Source organism: Dipodomys ordii, unplaced genomic scaffold, assembly GCF_000151885.1.
Source record: "Dipodomys ordii isolate 6190 unplaced genomic scaffold, Dord_2.0 Scaffold8, whole genome shotgun sequence".
NCBI classification, from domain to species: domain Eukaryota; kingdom Metazoa; phylum Chordata; class Mammalia; order Rodentia; family Heteromyidae; genus Dipodomys; species Dipodomys ordii.
The window spans coordinates 18,218,473-18,237,841 of NW_012267224.1; the positions used below are offsets into that span (position 1 = coordinate 18,218,473).

A 19,369-nucleotide genomic window follows, 5' to 3' on the forward strand; every position below is an offset into this window, starting at 1 on the left:
TCTAGATTTTTAGTCATCATGTCTGCAGAGTTTCTCTCTCTATGTAAGGGAACATTCATAGATTACAGAGATTAGGAGATGGGTATCTTTTGGGGCCATTATTTAGCTTAGCATAATGTTATAAAAATTATTTACCGATAGAAGAATGTTTAACCCTATCAGGTTTAATTGAATTATTTGGAACTTTGAACGATGGGTCAATAACACAGATTACAGCATAAAGTGTTTATACTCATGTTGACAGATATTTAAAATGTCTGATGATGCTGGTGACACCTTAGCTGCTGGAGACAGAACAGATACTACTGAGATACCCAAGAATCATCATGCTTCACCTGAAGATGCAGAAGTGTACTGTGATCCAGCTATAACTTCAAATGATCCAGCTCCATCTGGCCGCAGAGGAGATTTGCAAGAGGATGTACCTAGTCAGAATGCAGAGACCACTGCTGACCCACACCCAGAACAATCCAAAGACCTTGGTGCCATTGAAAGCCCACTCAACAGAGAAGGGGCTGAGGACACACTGGCTCAGTGCATTGATTCTGTCAACCTGGAGGGAGAACCCGGATCTGAAATACTTCTGAAAGAACAGGATGATCTGGTAAGAGTTGTCACTCAATTCATTTCAGCATCAGTTCCTTCTGACACCTACTATCATAGACTGCTTTCTGTTGCTAGTAACACAGTTCCACAGACCAGGTAAGTTATAAAAACAAGAGAGGTTTATTTGCTCATCCACTAACTCAAAATCCATATTCCACCGATGAATAGATTGTATGTTCCCATTTCAGGCTTCTAATAAGTATAATATGTAGGATTGTCAATGAAGTTAACATAAATCAGTGTGCTCCTATCTTATCTGCTTTTATGAGTTGTTTGATAAGCTAGATGAAATCAGATAAATCCTGCTTTGAAAATACTGTGTAAGTCTTCTCAATGTCACAGTATTAGAACCTGCTGGCAGCAGATATACCCCTCCTGTACTACCCTGGGAGCATCAGAAGAACTTTGGAAAGGTGAGCACTCCTCATAATGGAGCATCACAGAAGGATCTGGATGGAAGTGCAAATCCTGGGGTCTATGACTCTGTATTTGTGTGCATTGCATCAGGAGCTCAGATACAATCTAGCATGGGGAGAGATGGATGATCATGTTTGTTCCAAGAAGGGAAGAGAGCTGATAGGACTGACAGCACAGGCCTGGAGAGGAGAGGATCTCTCCCATCTGTGTTGTTTTTAAGCCTGCAGTGTAGATGTAAATTCACTCTATTTTAAAGGAATACCAGCACAAGGTGGTCTCCTGCTCTCTCAGTTACTAATCTTAAATTAGTATGAGAAGAGGTTAACTTTGTGCCTAGTGTTTTAGTATTATTCTTTTATATGCCCTTTGACACTTATAAGAAATCTTTTTGCATTGATAACAACTATTCCTGTCAATCTAGCAGATAATACTAAAAAAAAATATCTGGAATCCAAAGCTGGTCACTTGGATGTTGTCCTTAAGTTATGTCTAATTCTAAAGGAAAACAGCCGAACTCCAAAGCCTGTTTTGATCCCAGGTATTACTGAAGCCTGGTAAAATTTCATCACCCCTTTAAAAAGTATCTATAGGAAAAAACCTACTTACAAATAGTCTTGTGAGGGGGCTGGGAAGGTGGCTCAGTGGTAGAGCGCTTGCCTTGCATGCATGAGGCCCTGGGTTCGATTCATCAGCACCACATAAGCAAAAAGAAAATAGTCGGAAGTGGCGCTGTGGCTCAAGTGGTAGAATGCTAGCCTTGAGCTGAAGAGCTGAGGGACAGTGCCCAGGCCCAGAGTTCAGGCTCCACGACCGGACAAAAAAAAATTAAAATTAAAATTAAAAAAAAAAAAGAAAAAAAGCCGGAAGTGGCACTGTGGCTCAAGTGGTAGAACGCTAGCTTTGAGCTGAAGAGCTGAGGGACAGCGCCCAGGCCCAGAGTTCAGGCCCCATGACCGGACCCAAAAAAAAAAAATAGTCATGTGAGGAAGATTAGACTTAGAGGAAGTACACACCATTGGCTTGCAGAGCACACGCACACAAATGATTTATCCTTCTTAAAATGATTTGTATTTGCATAGTTACTTTGAATTTGGATCCCCTTAAAGTCCATACCATTAGATTCACCTTTGCCTCTCAGAGTAGGCTCTACCTTGATTGATAGGACAAGGCCAGAGAACAGGATGAAGCCAGCAGCCCAACAGACCCTTGCTTTGTAATATCACTCTGTTATGTACTAAAAGAAAGCATCTTTTTTTAAAGGTCATTTCTGTAAAACTCAGATGTCACAGAGTTTTTCTGCAAGAACCCACTTGCAAACATTTATAAGAGAAGGTCCCAATTCTTGTTTGAATGTTGATGTTTGGAACAGACTAAGACTGTATAATAACATTATAATAATATAATAACATTCTTTAAATCTGAGAGTCTTAGTGGTATGACTGAGGATGCCTACAGTCTAATTGTGGAAGCCAGTGTTGTATAAAAGTACTTCGAACATTTCTTACAACACAAGAAATGTCTTTGATGGAGCACTGCAATCAATCTTAAGGAGTCAGGGAAGGAAGTCTTCAGCCTCAATTCAGATAGGTTTGCTTTGGGTACTGGATGGGCATAGTATGTATACCCAGGGGCCTTTATTGTGACAGCCTGTCAACCCTTAAAAGATCCAACTTAGATAAAGTTTCTTTACATTCTTAACACCAAGAAATGTACCTAAAATTGAAAAAAGTTATACTTGCTATATAACATCAATGCGTAAGGCCTATTATGGACAATGTAAAGAATTAAAATTTTACTATTATAAGTACTCTCATAAGCTCAAGATTGTAGGCTGTCACCAAATACTTATCTTCTTAGAAAAGAAGGAGAATGTTTAAGAATTGTAAAATTACTATGAAAGGATAAAAAGGTTTAGAGTCTGAAGATACACCTTGGATCATATATCCATCTAAAAAGATCAGAAAAGTGGTGGTTTTTCTACATTAAAACTTAAATCTAAACAAGCTGAGGTTTATTGCTTCCCATAGACTGTGAAACCAAGTCTCTCCACCCTGAGTGGAGAAGAGGCCCACACATAGTGTCAAAAACACTGAAATCAACTATTTATCAACTGAAAACCACCCTGCCAATCCATACACCAACACTGTGCCGTCACTTATCTTCATGAAGCTGAGTGAAGAAACCACCACCTGAAAGTAAATAAGAGTTTGAAGAAGTTGAAAATAAAGCAGAGAAGTTAGATCAAATAAATAAAGACATTGGAAGACACACAGAAGATTAAACCAAGGGGACTTATAAGCGTTCTTGGACTCGGTCAAAAGACAAAACGTATGACTGACAGGAATAGATGAGGACAAAGAAATAAAAACTAAACAGCAAGAATCTTCAATAATAAAATGGTAGAAAAGCTTTCCAATCTCAAGAACGAATGTTACCCATGTAACATGAGGCTAGCAGAATGTCAGATCAGCAAGATCAGAGAAGAAACATCCTTAAACTCACCATAGATTATAGTAAAAACACTCTCTTTCTATATATATGTATATGTATATATATATACTGAAAGCTACAAAAGAAAGAAAAGTAATTTACGATGGCAATCATGTTAGAATAACGGCAGATTTCTCATGAAGGGAGGGCAAGGAAAAACATAGATTAGCAATAAATGCCAACATAGACTACTTTACCTAGTTAACCTATCAAAATTGGTAGTGGACTAGAATTATCCAAAGTGTTTGTTGAAAAATTCAGATTCCTAGGCTTTACTCTGAGAGATTACTATTTAAAACATCCTACTCCACTTCTGACTTTTTCGTGGTTAATTGAAGATAAAAGTCTCGTAGACTTCTCTGCCCAGGCTAGCTTTGAACTGTGATTCTCAGATCTTAGCCTCCTGAGTAGCTAGGATTACAGGTGTACACTGGTACCTCTTCTTAAGAGGTGAAGAAAAAAGATGTACAGTAGAAACCAGATGAGTTAAAAAAAAAACACTTTGTTGTGATTTTTATTTGTTACTGTCTGATAAAATGTAGAAGGTAGGAAATAGAGAAAAAGAAATAGAAAAACCAGGAGAGGGACAATTAGCTTACCCAAGCCCAGATGATTTCGCTCTATCTAAATACTTTGTTTTTTCTAAAACATACTTCAGCCAAATTATGTTTTGTGCATAACAACAACTACTTGACATTTAATTTCAACAGTTAGTGTTCAGTTTATTAGGACTACAAATTTAAACAATTACTTCTTCCTTCAGTTTTATATTCAGCTCATAAATCTTCAATTTAGAAGTCTAGTAAAATTGAACAGTTACAATCCTGTGGTTTTAAATTGATCTTTGGTCCTTTTTACAAATTTAAACACGTTCAAACATCTTAAACTGCATTTAAATGTGTTATATATTCTATTTCCTTTTTAAGTATCTCATTTATCTCCATATATAAAGTGTTGGTTAGTACTTAATAGTTGCTATAAAGCTGTTAAAATAAATTTATACTGTGGACTTAAGGACCTCTTAAATGTTATGATAGTATGCATAAGCTTAGGAAGACTTCAGCTTAAAGTCCTAAGTCTGAAAATTCAACTATTTATTTTAAAGTGGTTTTCAAAAGTTGTCTGTCTGTCAAATTCCATAAATATCAGTATGATAGAAAAGACCCAATGTGCACAAAACATTAATAGCAAAGCTTTGATGCTTTAGACCTTACTATATTTAATATTTAAATCTTTTTTTTTAATTTAATTTTATTTTATTTGTGAACATACTGTACAGAGGGGTTACAATTGCATGGGCAGGATAATGCGTACATTTCTTACCAAGCACTGCAGCCTCCTCCTTTGTTAACCTTCCCATCCCTTCCCAGCCTTCCCCCTCCCCCTTCATTCATGGCCATCTAACCTCCATGTTGGGATTAATCTAGTCTTGTTTTTTGAGATAGAGAGGATCTTGCATTGTAAGCCCTAACTAGCCTCCAACTCTTTTTTTTTTTTTTTTTGGGTCCGGTCATGGGGCCTGAACTCTGGGTCTGGGCGCTGTCCCTCAGCTCTTCAGCTCAAGGCTAGCGCTCTACCACTTGAGCCACAGTGCCACTTGCGGCTTTTTTTTTTTTAATATTTAAATCTTCTCAGAGTTGAATGATATATACTTACCAAGGAAGAAGATCACTTGAAAATAACAGGCCATTTCCTGCCAGATATTTTGACAGATCTCCAGTCAATCTCCAAAAAATCTCATCCTCCCTTATCATACAGAATATCAGTGTCATGAGTTATGAGACTCGAAACAGGTTTTGTTTCTGTGAGACCAAATCACATATAGGTCAAATCACCCACCTTGATGCAACACATTTATAGTACCTAATTCTCAACCACTCAAGGAACAGGACAGCCAGTTGATCTAAGCATTAAAGACCTTTGCATTTGATGGAATTTCTAGATGTGTAAACTATTTTGTATCAAATGGGACCTTTGAACCTGAAAGCCTAAAACACATAAGTTCTTTCATTTTGCTGGGGATGAGACCCATAGTCTCATGCATGCTAAGCCTTTACTTATTGCTGTTCCTATCACTGAGCCAAACCATCAGCCTCAATAAATGTATATTTTAGTTAATGTAAAAGATCTTTAGATCGTATAATAGGTACATAGATGCGTTTACTATTTATAATTCTGAACTTGATGGATTTCTGCATTTTTCATCTTCTTTGGGCCATACAATGGTTCTAGATGTTTAAATGACTTCTAGTTGAGTTTTAGATATCCTTGATCAATCTATGTCTGATTCCCTGTTACAGACAGTGTGAGATCAATCCTTCTTCTAAGAGTGTATGGGGAGGAAGAAGAAAGTTGAGAGAGTTCCCATTTGATGACTTTTTCTTTCTCTGTGAGTTAGAACATAAAGCTTTCTGTTTTAGGAGATGTGAGTTCCATGGCAAAAGGAAGATGAGAGAAAAGATTTAAAATAATTATATTTGCTAATGGAAGATTTGACTTGATCCTTGTTACCTATTTTATAGTTCCATGTGTGACATTAAGCCCATTTAAAGTGGAGATGATATTCACAATGAGGTACATTTTTAATTCTTGTTTAATATTTAGTTTTTGTATTAAGAACATTTAGTTAGTTGAATATTTTCCTTTTTAAAAATTTTAAAATTTTATTGTAAAGGTGACATACAGAGGGGTTACAGTTACATAAGTCAGGCAATGAGTACATTTCCTTTTGAACAGTGTCATCGCTACCTCATTCTCTCCCAGTGTTTCCCTTCCCAATTTCCCTTCCCTTCAAGTTGTATAGCTCATTTCCAACATAGTGTCTAGTGGGTTTCGCTGTGAATTGGTTCACCCTTTGTCCCACTGTGTCTGTGCCTCCATTTCTCCTCCCTAAGTAAGATAAACTTATATACAAGTCAAAAAGTAGAGAAATAAAAACAGCAACAGAAAAGAATAAATCAAAGAAAAAAGGAAAGGCAAAAACCCCACAAACAAAATATGCTTCCATTTCTTGGGGTTCGTTTTTATAAGCATCATTTTATATGCTCATCTGCAAATAGCTATTGAGCCTTTGTGATCCTCTCCTAAGAATATCCTCCTTTGTTCTCACTGTGCAAATGTTTAGACTACTGTTTAACTCATCATGTCCAAGTGTAATTATTTGTCTTTTATTATCTATTGGGTTTATTTGTAGATTTATAGGCGTATTCTTTGGTTACAAATAGTCTTTTCCTTTTTGATGCTACTGGGGTTGAACTTGGGGGCACTGAACTTGCTAAGCAGGTGTTCTACCACTTGAGCCAAGCACCTGGCCCTACGTTTTGCTGATTATTTTGGAAATGAAATCTTTTTTTTATTATTTTAAGTAGTTGTACAAATGAATTGCCATTTAACAAACTAGCTTATGAATACTTTTTGATCAATATCAGCCCTTTCAACATTCTCACACATTCTTCTCATATCCACTCCTCTCATTCTTCTTAATTTTGTAGAATATACATTGACTTCTTGACTGTATTCTCCCTCTCTTCACCTCTTCATTTGTCTACCCCTTGCCGGTTGATCCCACCTCACTCCCTTTCAAGTACCTGATTTCCTGGTGTTTATTTTGCTGAACTTTGACTTTGCCTTTCTAAGGAATTACACTATTTGAGATCTCCCTTGAATCTACTATATTTCAGTTAATACACTTGTATATACTTGTATACCACCCAGTGTATTTACTTACAAGTTTATAAGCTAAACACAGCTTATACATATAAGGGAAAACATGCAGAAGATGGAGTTTTGTGGACTCTTTTCCAGGCTCCAGCAGATCTTCCCTTCTGAGCAGCTAAGATTACAAGTGTGAGCCATGGGTGCCTGACTACCTATATTCATTGTAGCTGATGAAGAAGTCCCAGGTCAATATCAAAAGATATTATTAATAAAGTAGTAGAGGTAGTCACTTATTACATAGCAAAAAATTCTAGATTCAGTTAACATTTGTTTCCATTTGCTAGTCAATTACCAGCTGTCAGAACATATTAAATATTGTAAATTTGAGTCAGAAGCTGTCACCCCTAAGGGTATTAGCTATTCCAAATTATAGATAGTGTTTTGTCTTGTGGAAAGATGGTATTAATCCTCCTCACATTTGTCTTCATGATGGTATAAAATTACCAATAGATGCATTGCTGAATGAAGTAAATCAATGTAGACACCGTAAATGAAAGCAGACAGTCAGAAGTCATGAATATTTCCATTCTTGTTAACAGGTTTCTCATTGCTTCTAGACAGAATGCAAGAACGACAACCAACTTTCAAAGCTTTTCACTCCTTAGTCTTAAAAATGAAGTTTCTTGTTACTATTACTAGAAAACTTTTATGGAATATATGTTAAGTGCAAGAGGCTGTGTTCACAGCTTTGTATCAATTACTTCTTTTAATCTTTATGGCAAATGTGAGGTTGCTGGTTCAAGTAGTTCATATACTTCCACATCTCATGTCTTGTAATGAGGAAACAAAATCTTCAAAGAGCTTGACTAACTTGTTGCCCTAAATGGCAGGACCTGGACTCAAACCCTGGGGGGATGTGAGGAACATAATGCACACACACACACACACACACTTTTTTCTGGGTTGGGGAGTATTGGGGGTTGAAGTTGGGGCTGTGGACTTGCTAAGCAGGCACCCTACCACGTGAGCTATGCCCTAGTCCTCTTTGCTTCAGCTTACTTTTTAGTTAAAGACTTGTGCTTTTGCCCAGACTGGCCTCAAATCACAAGCCTCCCATCTCCCCTTCCTGCATAGCTGAGATAATAAGTATGAGCTGGCTCGAAGCAACTTAATTCTGCAATCTTTTCTATTATCCAGTTCTCTCCGCTAATGAATGTTTTTTGTGCTTATTTGGTGAATCAGTTAGGAATTTAGTTAGTGCAATTAACTCCAACCCAACATATAATAGTTCCTAAATTGCAGTTTATATTTTCTCACTTTATGGAAAGGATAAGCTACTCACATTGGTTTAGTGCTTCAGCAGAGCCATGACTAATGATTGATTGCTTCCTTGTCCTTTTCCCTAATGACAACAAAAACAACTGCTTGAATTTCAAGCATTGAATCCACCACATTCAGGGAACAAGAAAGGAGAGAGTTGGCACTAGCCATAACTGTAATTTATCATAAAAGCAAAAATCCTCCCCAAGAAAAAAAGTTTCATACTGCCACTCTTTTCAGCAAGGATGGAAAAGAGCAAGGGAGAGGGGAGCTAAGAATGACTGGTGGACCAGGCTTGGGTCAAAGTTGTTGAATCCAAAGCATGTGGGAACTTTTCACATCCTCCTTTATTTGTCCTGGGCTTGAACTCAGGTCCTGGGCACCATCCCTGAGCTTCTTTTTGCACAAAGCTAGCACTCTACCACTTGAGCCACAGCACCACTTCCAGCTTTTTTTGTTTATGTGGTACTAGTGAATCAAACCCAGGGCTTCATGCATGTTAGGCAAGCAATCTACCACTGAGCCACATTCCCAGCCCATTACTTATTTCTTTCTTGAGTGAATGGAGTGGGTGAGAAAGCTGATACACTGTATGTAGTGTTTTTTCTTGCCTTATTCGCTAGATGTGTTCCTAGATGGAAGGAGAAACTTGTGGTTCCACAAATTGAGTCAGGGCTCATTGGACATAAGAAACAGAAACTAGCCAGACACTATCATGACTCATGCCTATAATCCTAGCTACTCAGGAGGCTGAGATCTGAGGATATGGTTGTGAGCCTCACAACCAATTTAATATTTTTTTAATTTTAAAAAATAGAAACAGAAACTAACACGCAGCTAACTGAAAAAAATGGATGGCGAATTTTAGTCATATATCCAACAAGTATTTATCAAGCACACATTATATTCTAAGTACTCTTACAGACTTTAAGCTCTTTCAGTGAACAATTTTTGTGTATGTGTGCCAGGCCTGGAACTTGAACTCAGAGTTTAGGGGCTGTCCTCGGATTTTGTGCTCAAGACTAGCATTTTGCCACTTGAGCCACAGCTCAACTTTCAGCTTTTTTGGTGGTTAATTGGACATAAGTCTTACAGGCAGGCTTTTAACCATTATCCTCAGAGCTCAGCCTCCTGATTAGCTAGGATTATAGGCTTGAGCCACTGAGCACCTGGTGCAGAATGTATGTATGTATGTATGTATTCATTCATTCATTCGGGCTTGAACTCTGGGCCTGGGCATGTCTCTGAGTTCTTCAGCTCAAAGCGAACGCTCTACCACTTGAGCCACAGTGCCACTTCCAGTTTTCTGGTGGTTAATTGGAGATAAGAGTCTCACAGACTTTCCTGCCTGGTCTGGCTTTGAACTGCAATCCTCAGATCTCAGCCTTCTGAGTAGCTAGGATTACATGTATGAGCCACTGGTACCCAGCTCAGAATACTTTTTTAAGTATTAGGGATTCAAGAAAGAAAACAACAACAACAACAAAAAAAAACCAACCAAGACTAAAATCAAAGAGGAGTACAGCAGAGCATCAGGAGAAACTACACGAGATGCAAACAGCCTCTCTGAGCATCTCTCCTTCATTCTGGTCCATCTATTTTCTCTTAGTTCTTACCGTAGTACGTAGAACAAGGTGAGCCCATAGAAGCCCAAGTTCTCATCTTCTCTTTAAGCCAACAGTGCAGGTTGAAACACAGACTCCCTTAGTCCCTATTTCAGAAGCCTAAGGAAAAGAATTCTAATTCCCCCCAGAATGCCAGGGGCAATCTTATCCCTGTGCGCGAGACATGGAATTGCAGGGGCATTTGAGGGGGACAGACAAGCAAATGAGAAGAGTGTCTACCTTGCCAAGTTCTCTGTGGCTGTGAGGTCTTTTCCTGACTCTGTCCATCATCCATGACAGGGCTGACCGCTGAGGCTCCACAGGCTTCAGCCTAACTCTGCCTTGAAGATCACATGTGTTTTGAGCTTTGTAAGAATTGGCTGGTCAGGGCTGATTCTAGCATTCTGAATCTCCTTTGTGCTTTCCACGTAGTTCTCACCTTGTTTCAAACCAAGTCCTTAGGAGCAGACACTGCCACTGATTTGATTCAGTTTGGTTCCAAAGTATGTATTTTAGTGTTGTGTTAAGATACTCTTTTATGATTGATCTAAACCAGTGAGATATGGTTGTTAATGATTAAAAAACAAAACAAAACCTACTTCTCTTTGTTTCAAACCCATGGGTGCTTTTCCACTCAGGGCTAAACTGAATTGCTGACCTGCCACTGATCTGTGGTTTTTTGGTTTGTTTTTTCTCTACAGGCTGTGGATTCCCCTCCACTGGGAAGAAGCTGGGCAGGCTGGGGCTCCTGGGGCAAATCTCTGCTCTCATCCGCATCTGCCACAGTAGGTAAGCACTGGAATGAAAGGCTTTATTGGAATAAAGTTCTGAAGCCTAACAGGGTGTGACATGTTGACTCATTCATCTGAGGCTCAAAGTTGCCTTCAACAGGTTGGTGCCACTAGGATTGACCCCCACAGGAGGATGAGGCCAGTGTTTCTGCGTAGCTGGCTCTTGTGCTTTGAAGGAGTAATCTTTCGGAGGTCCTTGGGGGTGGGGTTAACAGAACTCAATTCCTTTCCATTACAGGACAGAGGTCTCCATTTCCTTGCTTATTGATCAGTGGTCACTCTCAATTACAGAACTGTTCTCAGATACTTCATCAAAGCCAACAGGAAAATCTTTCTCATACATCATGTTTCTCCTTTGGTTAGGGCCTAGTATTTTATCAAAGCTTACCTGATATGTTCAAGACCACAGAGGCTGAACTCTCTTTTTTTTCTTCGTGGGGTAGGGGGGCAAGGGAGAGTGGTCCTGGGGCTTGAACTCAGTCCCTGAGCTTCTTTTGCTCAAGGCAAGCACTCTACCACTTGAGGCACAGCACCACTTCTGGCTTTTTATGAGTAGTTTATTGGAGACATTGGAGTCTCACCGACTTTCCTGCCCAGGCTAGCTTTAAACCACCATCCTCAGATCTCAGTCTCCTAAATAGCTAGGATTACAGGCCACTGGTACCTGGCTGAGCTCTATTTTTTTTTGGGGGGGGACAGTAACTCAAATTCAATTGATTATGAACTTCAATTACATCTGAAATGTATGCCTTTGGGAGATCCTGTAACCCTGTCACAGCAGTGAAATCCTATTATATACCTAGTACTACATACCCTTCCAAAAGGAAGGGGATCCTATAGGATGGATATATACACCTGAAGACAAAGATCTTATCTCCTCAATACTGCCTACCACACATCTCTATTCTCTTGGAAATCCTAGTCTGCTCTACCACCAGTTCTAGAAACTTCATCTTTTTTTTATAGCTCTGCCAACATGCTAGAATTGTGAAAAAGGAGTAGATTTTGAATTTCCTATTGTACTCAAAATGGCAAAGAATACTTGAGGAAGATCATAGGAACTTTGAAATATACTTATGCTAAGAATCCCTGTGATTTAACTTGGGAAAATCAGATCCTGAATTTATTTACCACTATGCGTCATCAGTACCCCAAAGAGTACAGTAGAAACACAGCTGGATGCCATTCTTAAATTGCAAAGGCATATTTAGTAGACTTCATGTGTTATGACTTTGCATGATAACAGTAGTCAAAATAATAGCAATATGCACTCTAAAGCTAGCTACGTATCTTTGTGGACCTGATATAGGAATGAAGCCATGTATTATAAGAAGAGATATCCTTCATGGAATCCAAAGCTGGAAACAGACAAAATGTCTGGGAGTCTGACTCCCAGAAGGTAACAGGGAATCACTGCCTGAAATAGGGGTTGGAATGAGGTCAATCATCTGTGAAGAGAAATGTTAGGAAGTTACCAGTGCCATCCTTGATTGTCATCTATGTTGAGCTGCTACCTTGATGTTGGAAAAGCTAGGGACAATTTTCATTACATTCAGACAGCTCGTTGATCCCAGAGCTTTGCAGTATTAACAGTTTCTCATCACAGGGCAAAGAGACTTATTGGAAAACAGTACTCACAACAGTAGACAAGCTCTTGAGGGTTTATAAATTGCCTGTGGAAAGTAAAGAAAGAAAATAAGCACACGTTCAATTGCAATTGATTTCCACTCAGAAACCTTATGTTGCCCCCAGGGTAATTCCAGTTGCAAGACAGGAGTGCACAACACATCGTCTTTTAACAAAACACAAAGCTGTCAATGGAGCACTAAAAATAGGAGCCAAAACTTCTTACAATTGTTAAAAAAAACCAGCAATCACAATAGTTGGAGCTATTTAGAGTTGGCAGGAGAGTAATTGGAAAATGAGAACATCTGAAAGGTGGTCCTGCCTTGGAATGAGCAGTGTTCCATGAGTTATAAGCCTGGGACCTGGTTGTAAGAGCTACTAATTTGTCATCACCAGCGATGGTCACTACCTAGCTATACCGTGCACTAACCCTCTGAGTGACTCAGATTGTTTCTTTGGAAAAGTTTGCATTGAGAAATTTTGAAATCTCCTTCAACTTCTAGAAATGATGATTCTATAGTCTATGGCTACATAGAAAAAGAAATAGATACTCGTAACCATTCTGCCAGATAGAAAAAAAAATGCAAAAGGTTGATTGGTCCTTCTGTGTTTCCTGTTTTCTCTTTTCACCAAATATGTTGACCTCAAGGTAAGGGGAAAATGAGAAGTGACCTTTCTAGAACATATATGGTATTTCTCAGCCAGCAGTTGCCAAACTGGTCTTCACTCTTGTTTTTAGCCCATCCTAAGATCTGATCTTCTACCATCTAGGCCTTTCCATGAGTTCATAAAATGCAATAAAAATCTGCATTATTCCAGATAGACACCAGTGTGGGAAATGTCAAAAATACAGAAAAAATTTTAAAAAAACTTGATGACAATTTCAAAATGATGCTGTGTGCCAGCTATGTCCACTCAAGCATCTTGCATGCTTCGCTTACACTTACATTTATTGCTAAGCTATGTGGTAGACGAATAATAAAATTAAAGTTGATCATGCTGAAACACATACAAGTGTTCCAAAGTCAAACCCTGGGAGTAAAACAGAGCAGTTTATTTCTAGATACAACCAAAGGCTTAAATGTTTATTTGAGATGGTTCTTTTGACATTTTTATGAATCTAAACATCTCATGCAAGAGGACTTGAGGTTGGAGATATGAAATATATCTTATTATACATTCTTTCAAAATACCATTCCTCCCCATTCCCATTATCTCCTAAGCTAGACATTTTTTTTCTTTCTGCACATTTCAATGAAACTTTCTACCAGGTCCTGTCAAAAGTGATGACAGTGTTTATTACAAAGAATAGCTAACTTGTCAAAATAGCACTGCCGTGAAAACTCTGGTGTGTGAATCACTCCCAGTAGCTCATGGGTTCATTTTGGAAGGCAACATTGCTTAACAATGGAATGATTCTCAAAAATCATCAGTACAAAAGCTAACAGGACTGGTACTTGGAATTTGGCCATAATGCTTTGCAATCTATACATAGGCCTAGGGTTAATGAATTTCTGCTGGGCTATCATCCAAGTATCATCAGTTCAGTAGCTTTTGCTGTTAACTCACTGTGTGGGTCGTGAGCATCACGGCAAAGTAGAAGCCATCTATGGAAAGGAACAACTTTTACAACAGGAAGGTGCCTGGCTCCTTTTATTCACCGCTTCATAGTTTGTTTTAGTTAATTTTGACAGCCTCAGCTACATATTTTCCTAAACAGCTGCCCTCTACAACGTGTGTGTGTGTGTGTGTGTGTGTGTGTGTGTGTGTGTGTGTGTGAGAATTCAGTACTAGGGCTTGGACTCTGCGCCTGGGCACTGCCCCTTAGCTCTTTCACTTAAGACTGGTGTTACACCTCTTGAGTCACAGCTCCAAATGCAGCTTTTTAGTTGCAAACTGGATATAAGAGTCACATGAACTTTTCTGCTCAGGCTGGCTTTGAACCAAAATCCTCAGGTCTCAGCCTCCTGAGTAAGTAGGATTACAGGCGTGAGCCACTGGCACCCAGCTGCTCTCCACATTTTTCTTTAATTTTTAAGTTTTATGTTGAGCATTTGTACAAAGAGATTTCAATCCAACACATCAGATTATAAGTAGAATGCATCTTGATCAATGTCAACCCTTACATTGCTCTCCCCCATCTTTCCCAATACAACTTTTTATTTATTTATTTTTTGGGGTCTGGTTGTGGGCCTGAACTCTGGGCCTGTGTGCTGTCCCTCAGCTCTTCAGCTCAAGGCTAGTACTCTATCACTTGAACCACAGTGCCACTTCTGGATTTTTTTTTCTGCTTATGTGGTGCTGAGGAATCGAACCTGGGACCTCATGCATGCAAGGCAAGTGCTCTACCACTAAGCCACCTTCCCAGCCCAACCAATACTGGCTGGCTTCAAATGGCAATCCTCAGATCTCAACCTCCTGAGTAGCTAGGATTACAGGTGTGAGCCACCAGCACCCAGCCTCTGTAGTTTTAAAGCACACTTGTCCCAGCCTCGTAGTTTTACTGCTGGTCCTTTGCAAACATGAGTTGTATATTCAGTCACTTGAGACAAAGGCCCCTCTCTAGTGGGGTTTACATGCTATTGGAGGGTAGTAAGTAATAAACAGTGCTCATCATGGCCAGGAAAGTCATATAGAGTGCCAGTAGATGACAGGTCTATAAAAATAAGTGCAACAGGATATGAGGAGTCAAAGGCTGAGGCAGGAGGATAGGGAGGTCAAAGCCAGCTTGGGTACATAACAAGGCCTTGTCTTAAAACAATACATTATAAAGGAGGTCCTACCTGTCCCAAAAGGAGCTTGGAGTGTGGGATGATCCTTTAGAGTGACCTCTCATTAACACAGAGCAGAGCCTTTCTAGCACAGGATGTCTGGTTGACCAATCATTGTAGCTCAGCCTTGAGGGGACTAACTCCCTTTGGCCAGCCACCAGGCCCAGGGAGTCTTGGATTGAGAGGTGTCAGTAGGCAGCCCTTCTGGCACCAGTGGTACTTTGTACTGTGACCCCAGACAGTTCACAACACCCAAGCTGTCAGCATGCGTGTATACTCCAGGTCTAGAGCACTACATGGAACTGTGTGTGTGTACTGTTTCTTCCTGAAATGAATCACAAGAAATAGAGTTCTTACTTTAGGGGAAAAAGGGGGAGGGGAGGGTTGAGAGGGGAGACAGGTCTAGTTCAAATCTCTCTCTCTCTCTCTCTCTCTCTCATTTGGTGGTAATTGCACTGAAGTTTGAATCCAGGACTTGCTCTTGCTGGACAGGCATCCTTCCACTTTAGCCACACCTCTAGCCCTTGTTTATTTTAGTGTTGTTTTTCTACAAGTAGGGTCTTGCTTTTGCCTGGCATTATGCTTAGACCATGATCTTCCTATCTGCACCTCCTGCAGTTGGCATTACAAGTTTATTCCCCCATCCACCTTTATGAAAACAAGGTGCCACTATGTAGTCCAGGCTGGCCTTGAATTTATGGTCTCCTGCCTCAGCCTCCTATGTGCCAGGATTATACGTGTCTGCCACCATGCTCAGCTACTTAAAGATTTGTTTGTTTTTTCAGTCCTGAGGTTTCATCTCAGAACCTCTTGTTCTTAGATGTCTAGCTCACCTGGTACTCTACCACTTGAGCCATGCCTCCATTCCCAACAACTTTTTTGTGGGCCGGGCGCTGGTGGCTCACGCCTGTAATCCTAGCTACTCAGGAGGCTGAGATCTGAGGATCGAGGTTCAAACCCAGCCCGGGCAGGAGAGACTGTGAGACTCCTATCTCCAATAAACCACCAGAAAACCGGAAGTGGCGCTGTAGCTCAAGTGGTAGAGCGCTCACCTTGAGCTGGAGAGCTGAGGGACAGCGCCCAGGCCCAGAGTTCAAGCCCCACGACCGACCAAAAAAAAAAAAAGAATTCAAGACCCAACAACTTTTTTGTGGTACTGAGATTTGAACTTAGGACTTTGTACTTGCTATGTAGATGTTCTATCACTTATGCCTTCAGCCCCTTTAAGCCTTTAAAATAAAGCCCCAAGCACTCTATTTTGAAAGTTCATACTGTATTAGATATATCAAAGTATACCCACACTCTCATTAAGTATTATTTATGTACATATATATATAACTATATATATAATTATATGAGTGAAATTCATTTGGGTGATACCATATTTGAGTACATAGGTGTAAATATTAATTAACCTCAAATTTGAACCTTTTTTCCTTGCCTTAGAAGCCTATTATAATGTTTTTAAGACTTAATTTTTCCTTTTTTCTTATAAACTCTATTGTCAATTATGTCACTAGATGCTATCTACATAGAAAGAGGTCTGTCTACTGTCTGCTGTGTTTGTTTCTGTAATTTTTGGATTTGTAAATGTTATATGTTCATTTCATCATCATCATCATCATCACTACTACTACTATTATTGTCTTACCAGTTCTGGGGCTTGACCTCAGGGCCTGGACCCTGTATATGAGGGTTTTTTGCTCAAGGCTAGAGCTCTACCACTTGAGGCACAGCTCCACTTCCAGCTTTTTTGGTGGCTAATTGGAGGTAAGAGTCTGATGCCTGGGCTGGCTTCAAACCATGATCATCAAATCTCAGCCACTAGGATTACAAGCGTGAGCAACCAAGGCACAGCTTGTTTTTACTTATTTTTGAGCACATGCAAAGATGCAAAACATCTTTTTCTCTAATTGTTGGAACACATTATCTGGGGAAAGGGACCCACCCAGATCAAAGGTGACAGTGACTGTATGTATTATTTCCTTCTCTGAGCACTAGATGTCAGACTAAGTAAAGTTTTAGAGTTACTCTTCAAAGTAGGGTGTGGCAGTGACTAAGCCTTAGCTATGAAAGCTTACAGCTTATACATAAACGAAAGCTTAACTTTATATTTCTAGTAGAATATATTAAAAAGTGCGGAAAAGTGCATGCTAGCAATGAATCATCAACTCAGGGTTTTTGGTGCTGATTCTGAGCTTTTTTTCCCCTCAACACTGTGATCTTCCACTTGAGCCAAAGCTTCACTTTATAGTGGTTAATTGGAGATGAGTCTCAGGGACTTTCCTGCCCAGGCTGGCTTTGAACCATGATCCTCAGATCTCAGCTTCCTGAGTAGCTAGGGTTACAGCATGAGCCACTGGTGCCTGACTAAGAAGTCCTTTGACTAGCTAAAATATTATTAAAAGAATTATTAGTCAGAAAATAAAGTTGGAACTATCATCATGTCTGTTAAACAGATCCATCCTACACATAGGCACCTGCAAAGACTTTTTCCTTCCAGAAATGAAATGATGTTTTGGGAGGCAGATTGTGTGCACATACCCATGATCATCTATACGCTGAGATGGCAAGCAGCTGTTCTTTCCTGCAGAAAGAACCAGACAAGACTGGAGAAGGTGGGAGGCAGTAACGAACATGAGGTTAATTAAGCCCTAAAATGGTACTGGTAAGGACCTGTGTTACCTCTCTTCTGTGGCTTTCAGAAGAAGATTGAGCATCTGCATCTCCTATCCTCCTAAAACTCATTTATGCCTTGATTCTGGCTCTTGGGAATCTAGAAGAGGATTTTAGGTTGAGATTCAGATGTAGTCTTCTTTTGGAAAATACATGTGTTTAAACAAATGTGAAGGGACCACATATCTAAGTGAATTAGATGATTACATTCTATGACGCAAATGTGTTACTGAAACCTCAGTTAAGTTTTTACGGAAGCTAGAAACCCTTAATTGAAGTTTGGAGTTTAGTGGTTCAAATCAAAACTTTGTTTTAGAAGTTTACTTTTTTCAAGTCACTCCATAATGAGCTTGAACAGTATCTGCATAGGAGGAGAGATATAGTTCTATTTGTGATTAAGGCTGTAAATGATATTTGTTAGTTTTCAAGGTTTTCTTGGTCATGTACAGTGACAGGTGTTTTCCACTGGATGTAGTTGGTGAACATCAGTACTTTGCTTGTGTGCAGTTTTCTCTAATAAAATACTATTCTTTGAACTTGGAATTCATCCCTGTTTTTCTCATTCAGGAGATGGGTGCCAGATCAACTGGTAATTCAAACAGTAGTTTCTAATTCCAGATGGTTCTCTTTACTCTAAAACCCTACTGTGACTTGCATCCGCCCCCCCCTCTGCCCCATCCCATCCTTTGAATTAACTTCAGCTTTGTGTTTTAACAATCTGAGGTCCCTAGAGAAATCTTTCCTTTTTTTTTTTTTCTCCCTTGAGACCATAAGGGTGGTTGAGCTGTGAGGGAAGCAACCCAGGCTGTTTAGCAGTCAAGCAGCCATGAAGGCCCAGGAACTCAGAAAGGCCTCAGCTCATCCTGGGGAGGCAGGGAGGAAGGATGCCTCCAGAACAAAATAGGAACAAGCCCATCTCCCCCTTTTGCAGGTACCAGGGTTTAAATTCCTGGCCTATCTCTCTGTGTATGCTAGGTTAGAGCTCTACCACCTGCGCCATGCCTCCAGTCCTACTTTGTGCTGATTGCCCAGACTGGGTTTGAATTACAATCCTCTGTATCTTAGCTCCCTTAGCATCTAGGATTACAGGTGGAACCCACTGGCATTCAGCAAATCCATTTCTCTCTGAAGTCAAGCGTTGGGTTTTGTTCAGTGCAGGTGGCAAAGTTATTTCTGTATTCACTAATAGAATTGCCCACTGTGCCAGGTTCTCAGGAATCATACCCATTTGGATGGAGGTACAGCCTTCAGCCTGAATTGGAATGTTACTGTGTAACATCCCTTGTCAGAGCTTTTGGGTAACCTTCCTGGTTTTTCCCACTGACCTTTCTGATTTGGGGATATCAGCTCAAGACCCTTTGAGATGATGAATTTCTGGCTGGAATTCTCAGTCCTCCTACTTCAGCCTCTC

General features: G+C 39.8%; 2 protein-coding genes across 2 annotated transcripts in view; one reads left to right on the forward strand and one right to left on the reverse strand.

The window, feature by feature from the left end:
- The first annotated feature begins 249 nt into the window (after positions 1 to 249).
- The window catches only part of Fam114a1 (family with sequence similarity 114, member A1), a 54,043-nt gene continuing 34,923 nt past the window's right edge, over positions 250 to 19,369 (forward strand). Inside the window, exons 1-2 of the mRNA XM_013009120.1 lie at positions 250 to 604; positions 10,796 to 10,883. Coding sequence (XP_012864574.1) covers positions 254 to 604; positions 10,796 to 10,883 — 439 coding nt within the window. The 5' untranslated portion in view covers positions 250 to 253. The remainder of the gene's footprint in view (positions 605 to 10,795; positions 10,884 to 19,369) is intronic.
- The window catches only part of Tmem156 (transmembrane protein 156), an 88,020-nt gene continuing 81,156 nt past the window's right edge, over positions 12,506 to 19,369 (reverse strand). Inside the window, exon 6 of the mRNA XM_013009124.1 lies at positions 12,506 to 12,558. Coding sequence (XP_012864578.1) covers positions 12,548 to 12,558 — 11 coding nt within the window. The 3' untranslated portion in view covers positions 12,506 to 12,547. The remainder of the gene's footprint in view (positions 12,559 to 19,369) is intronic.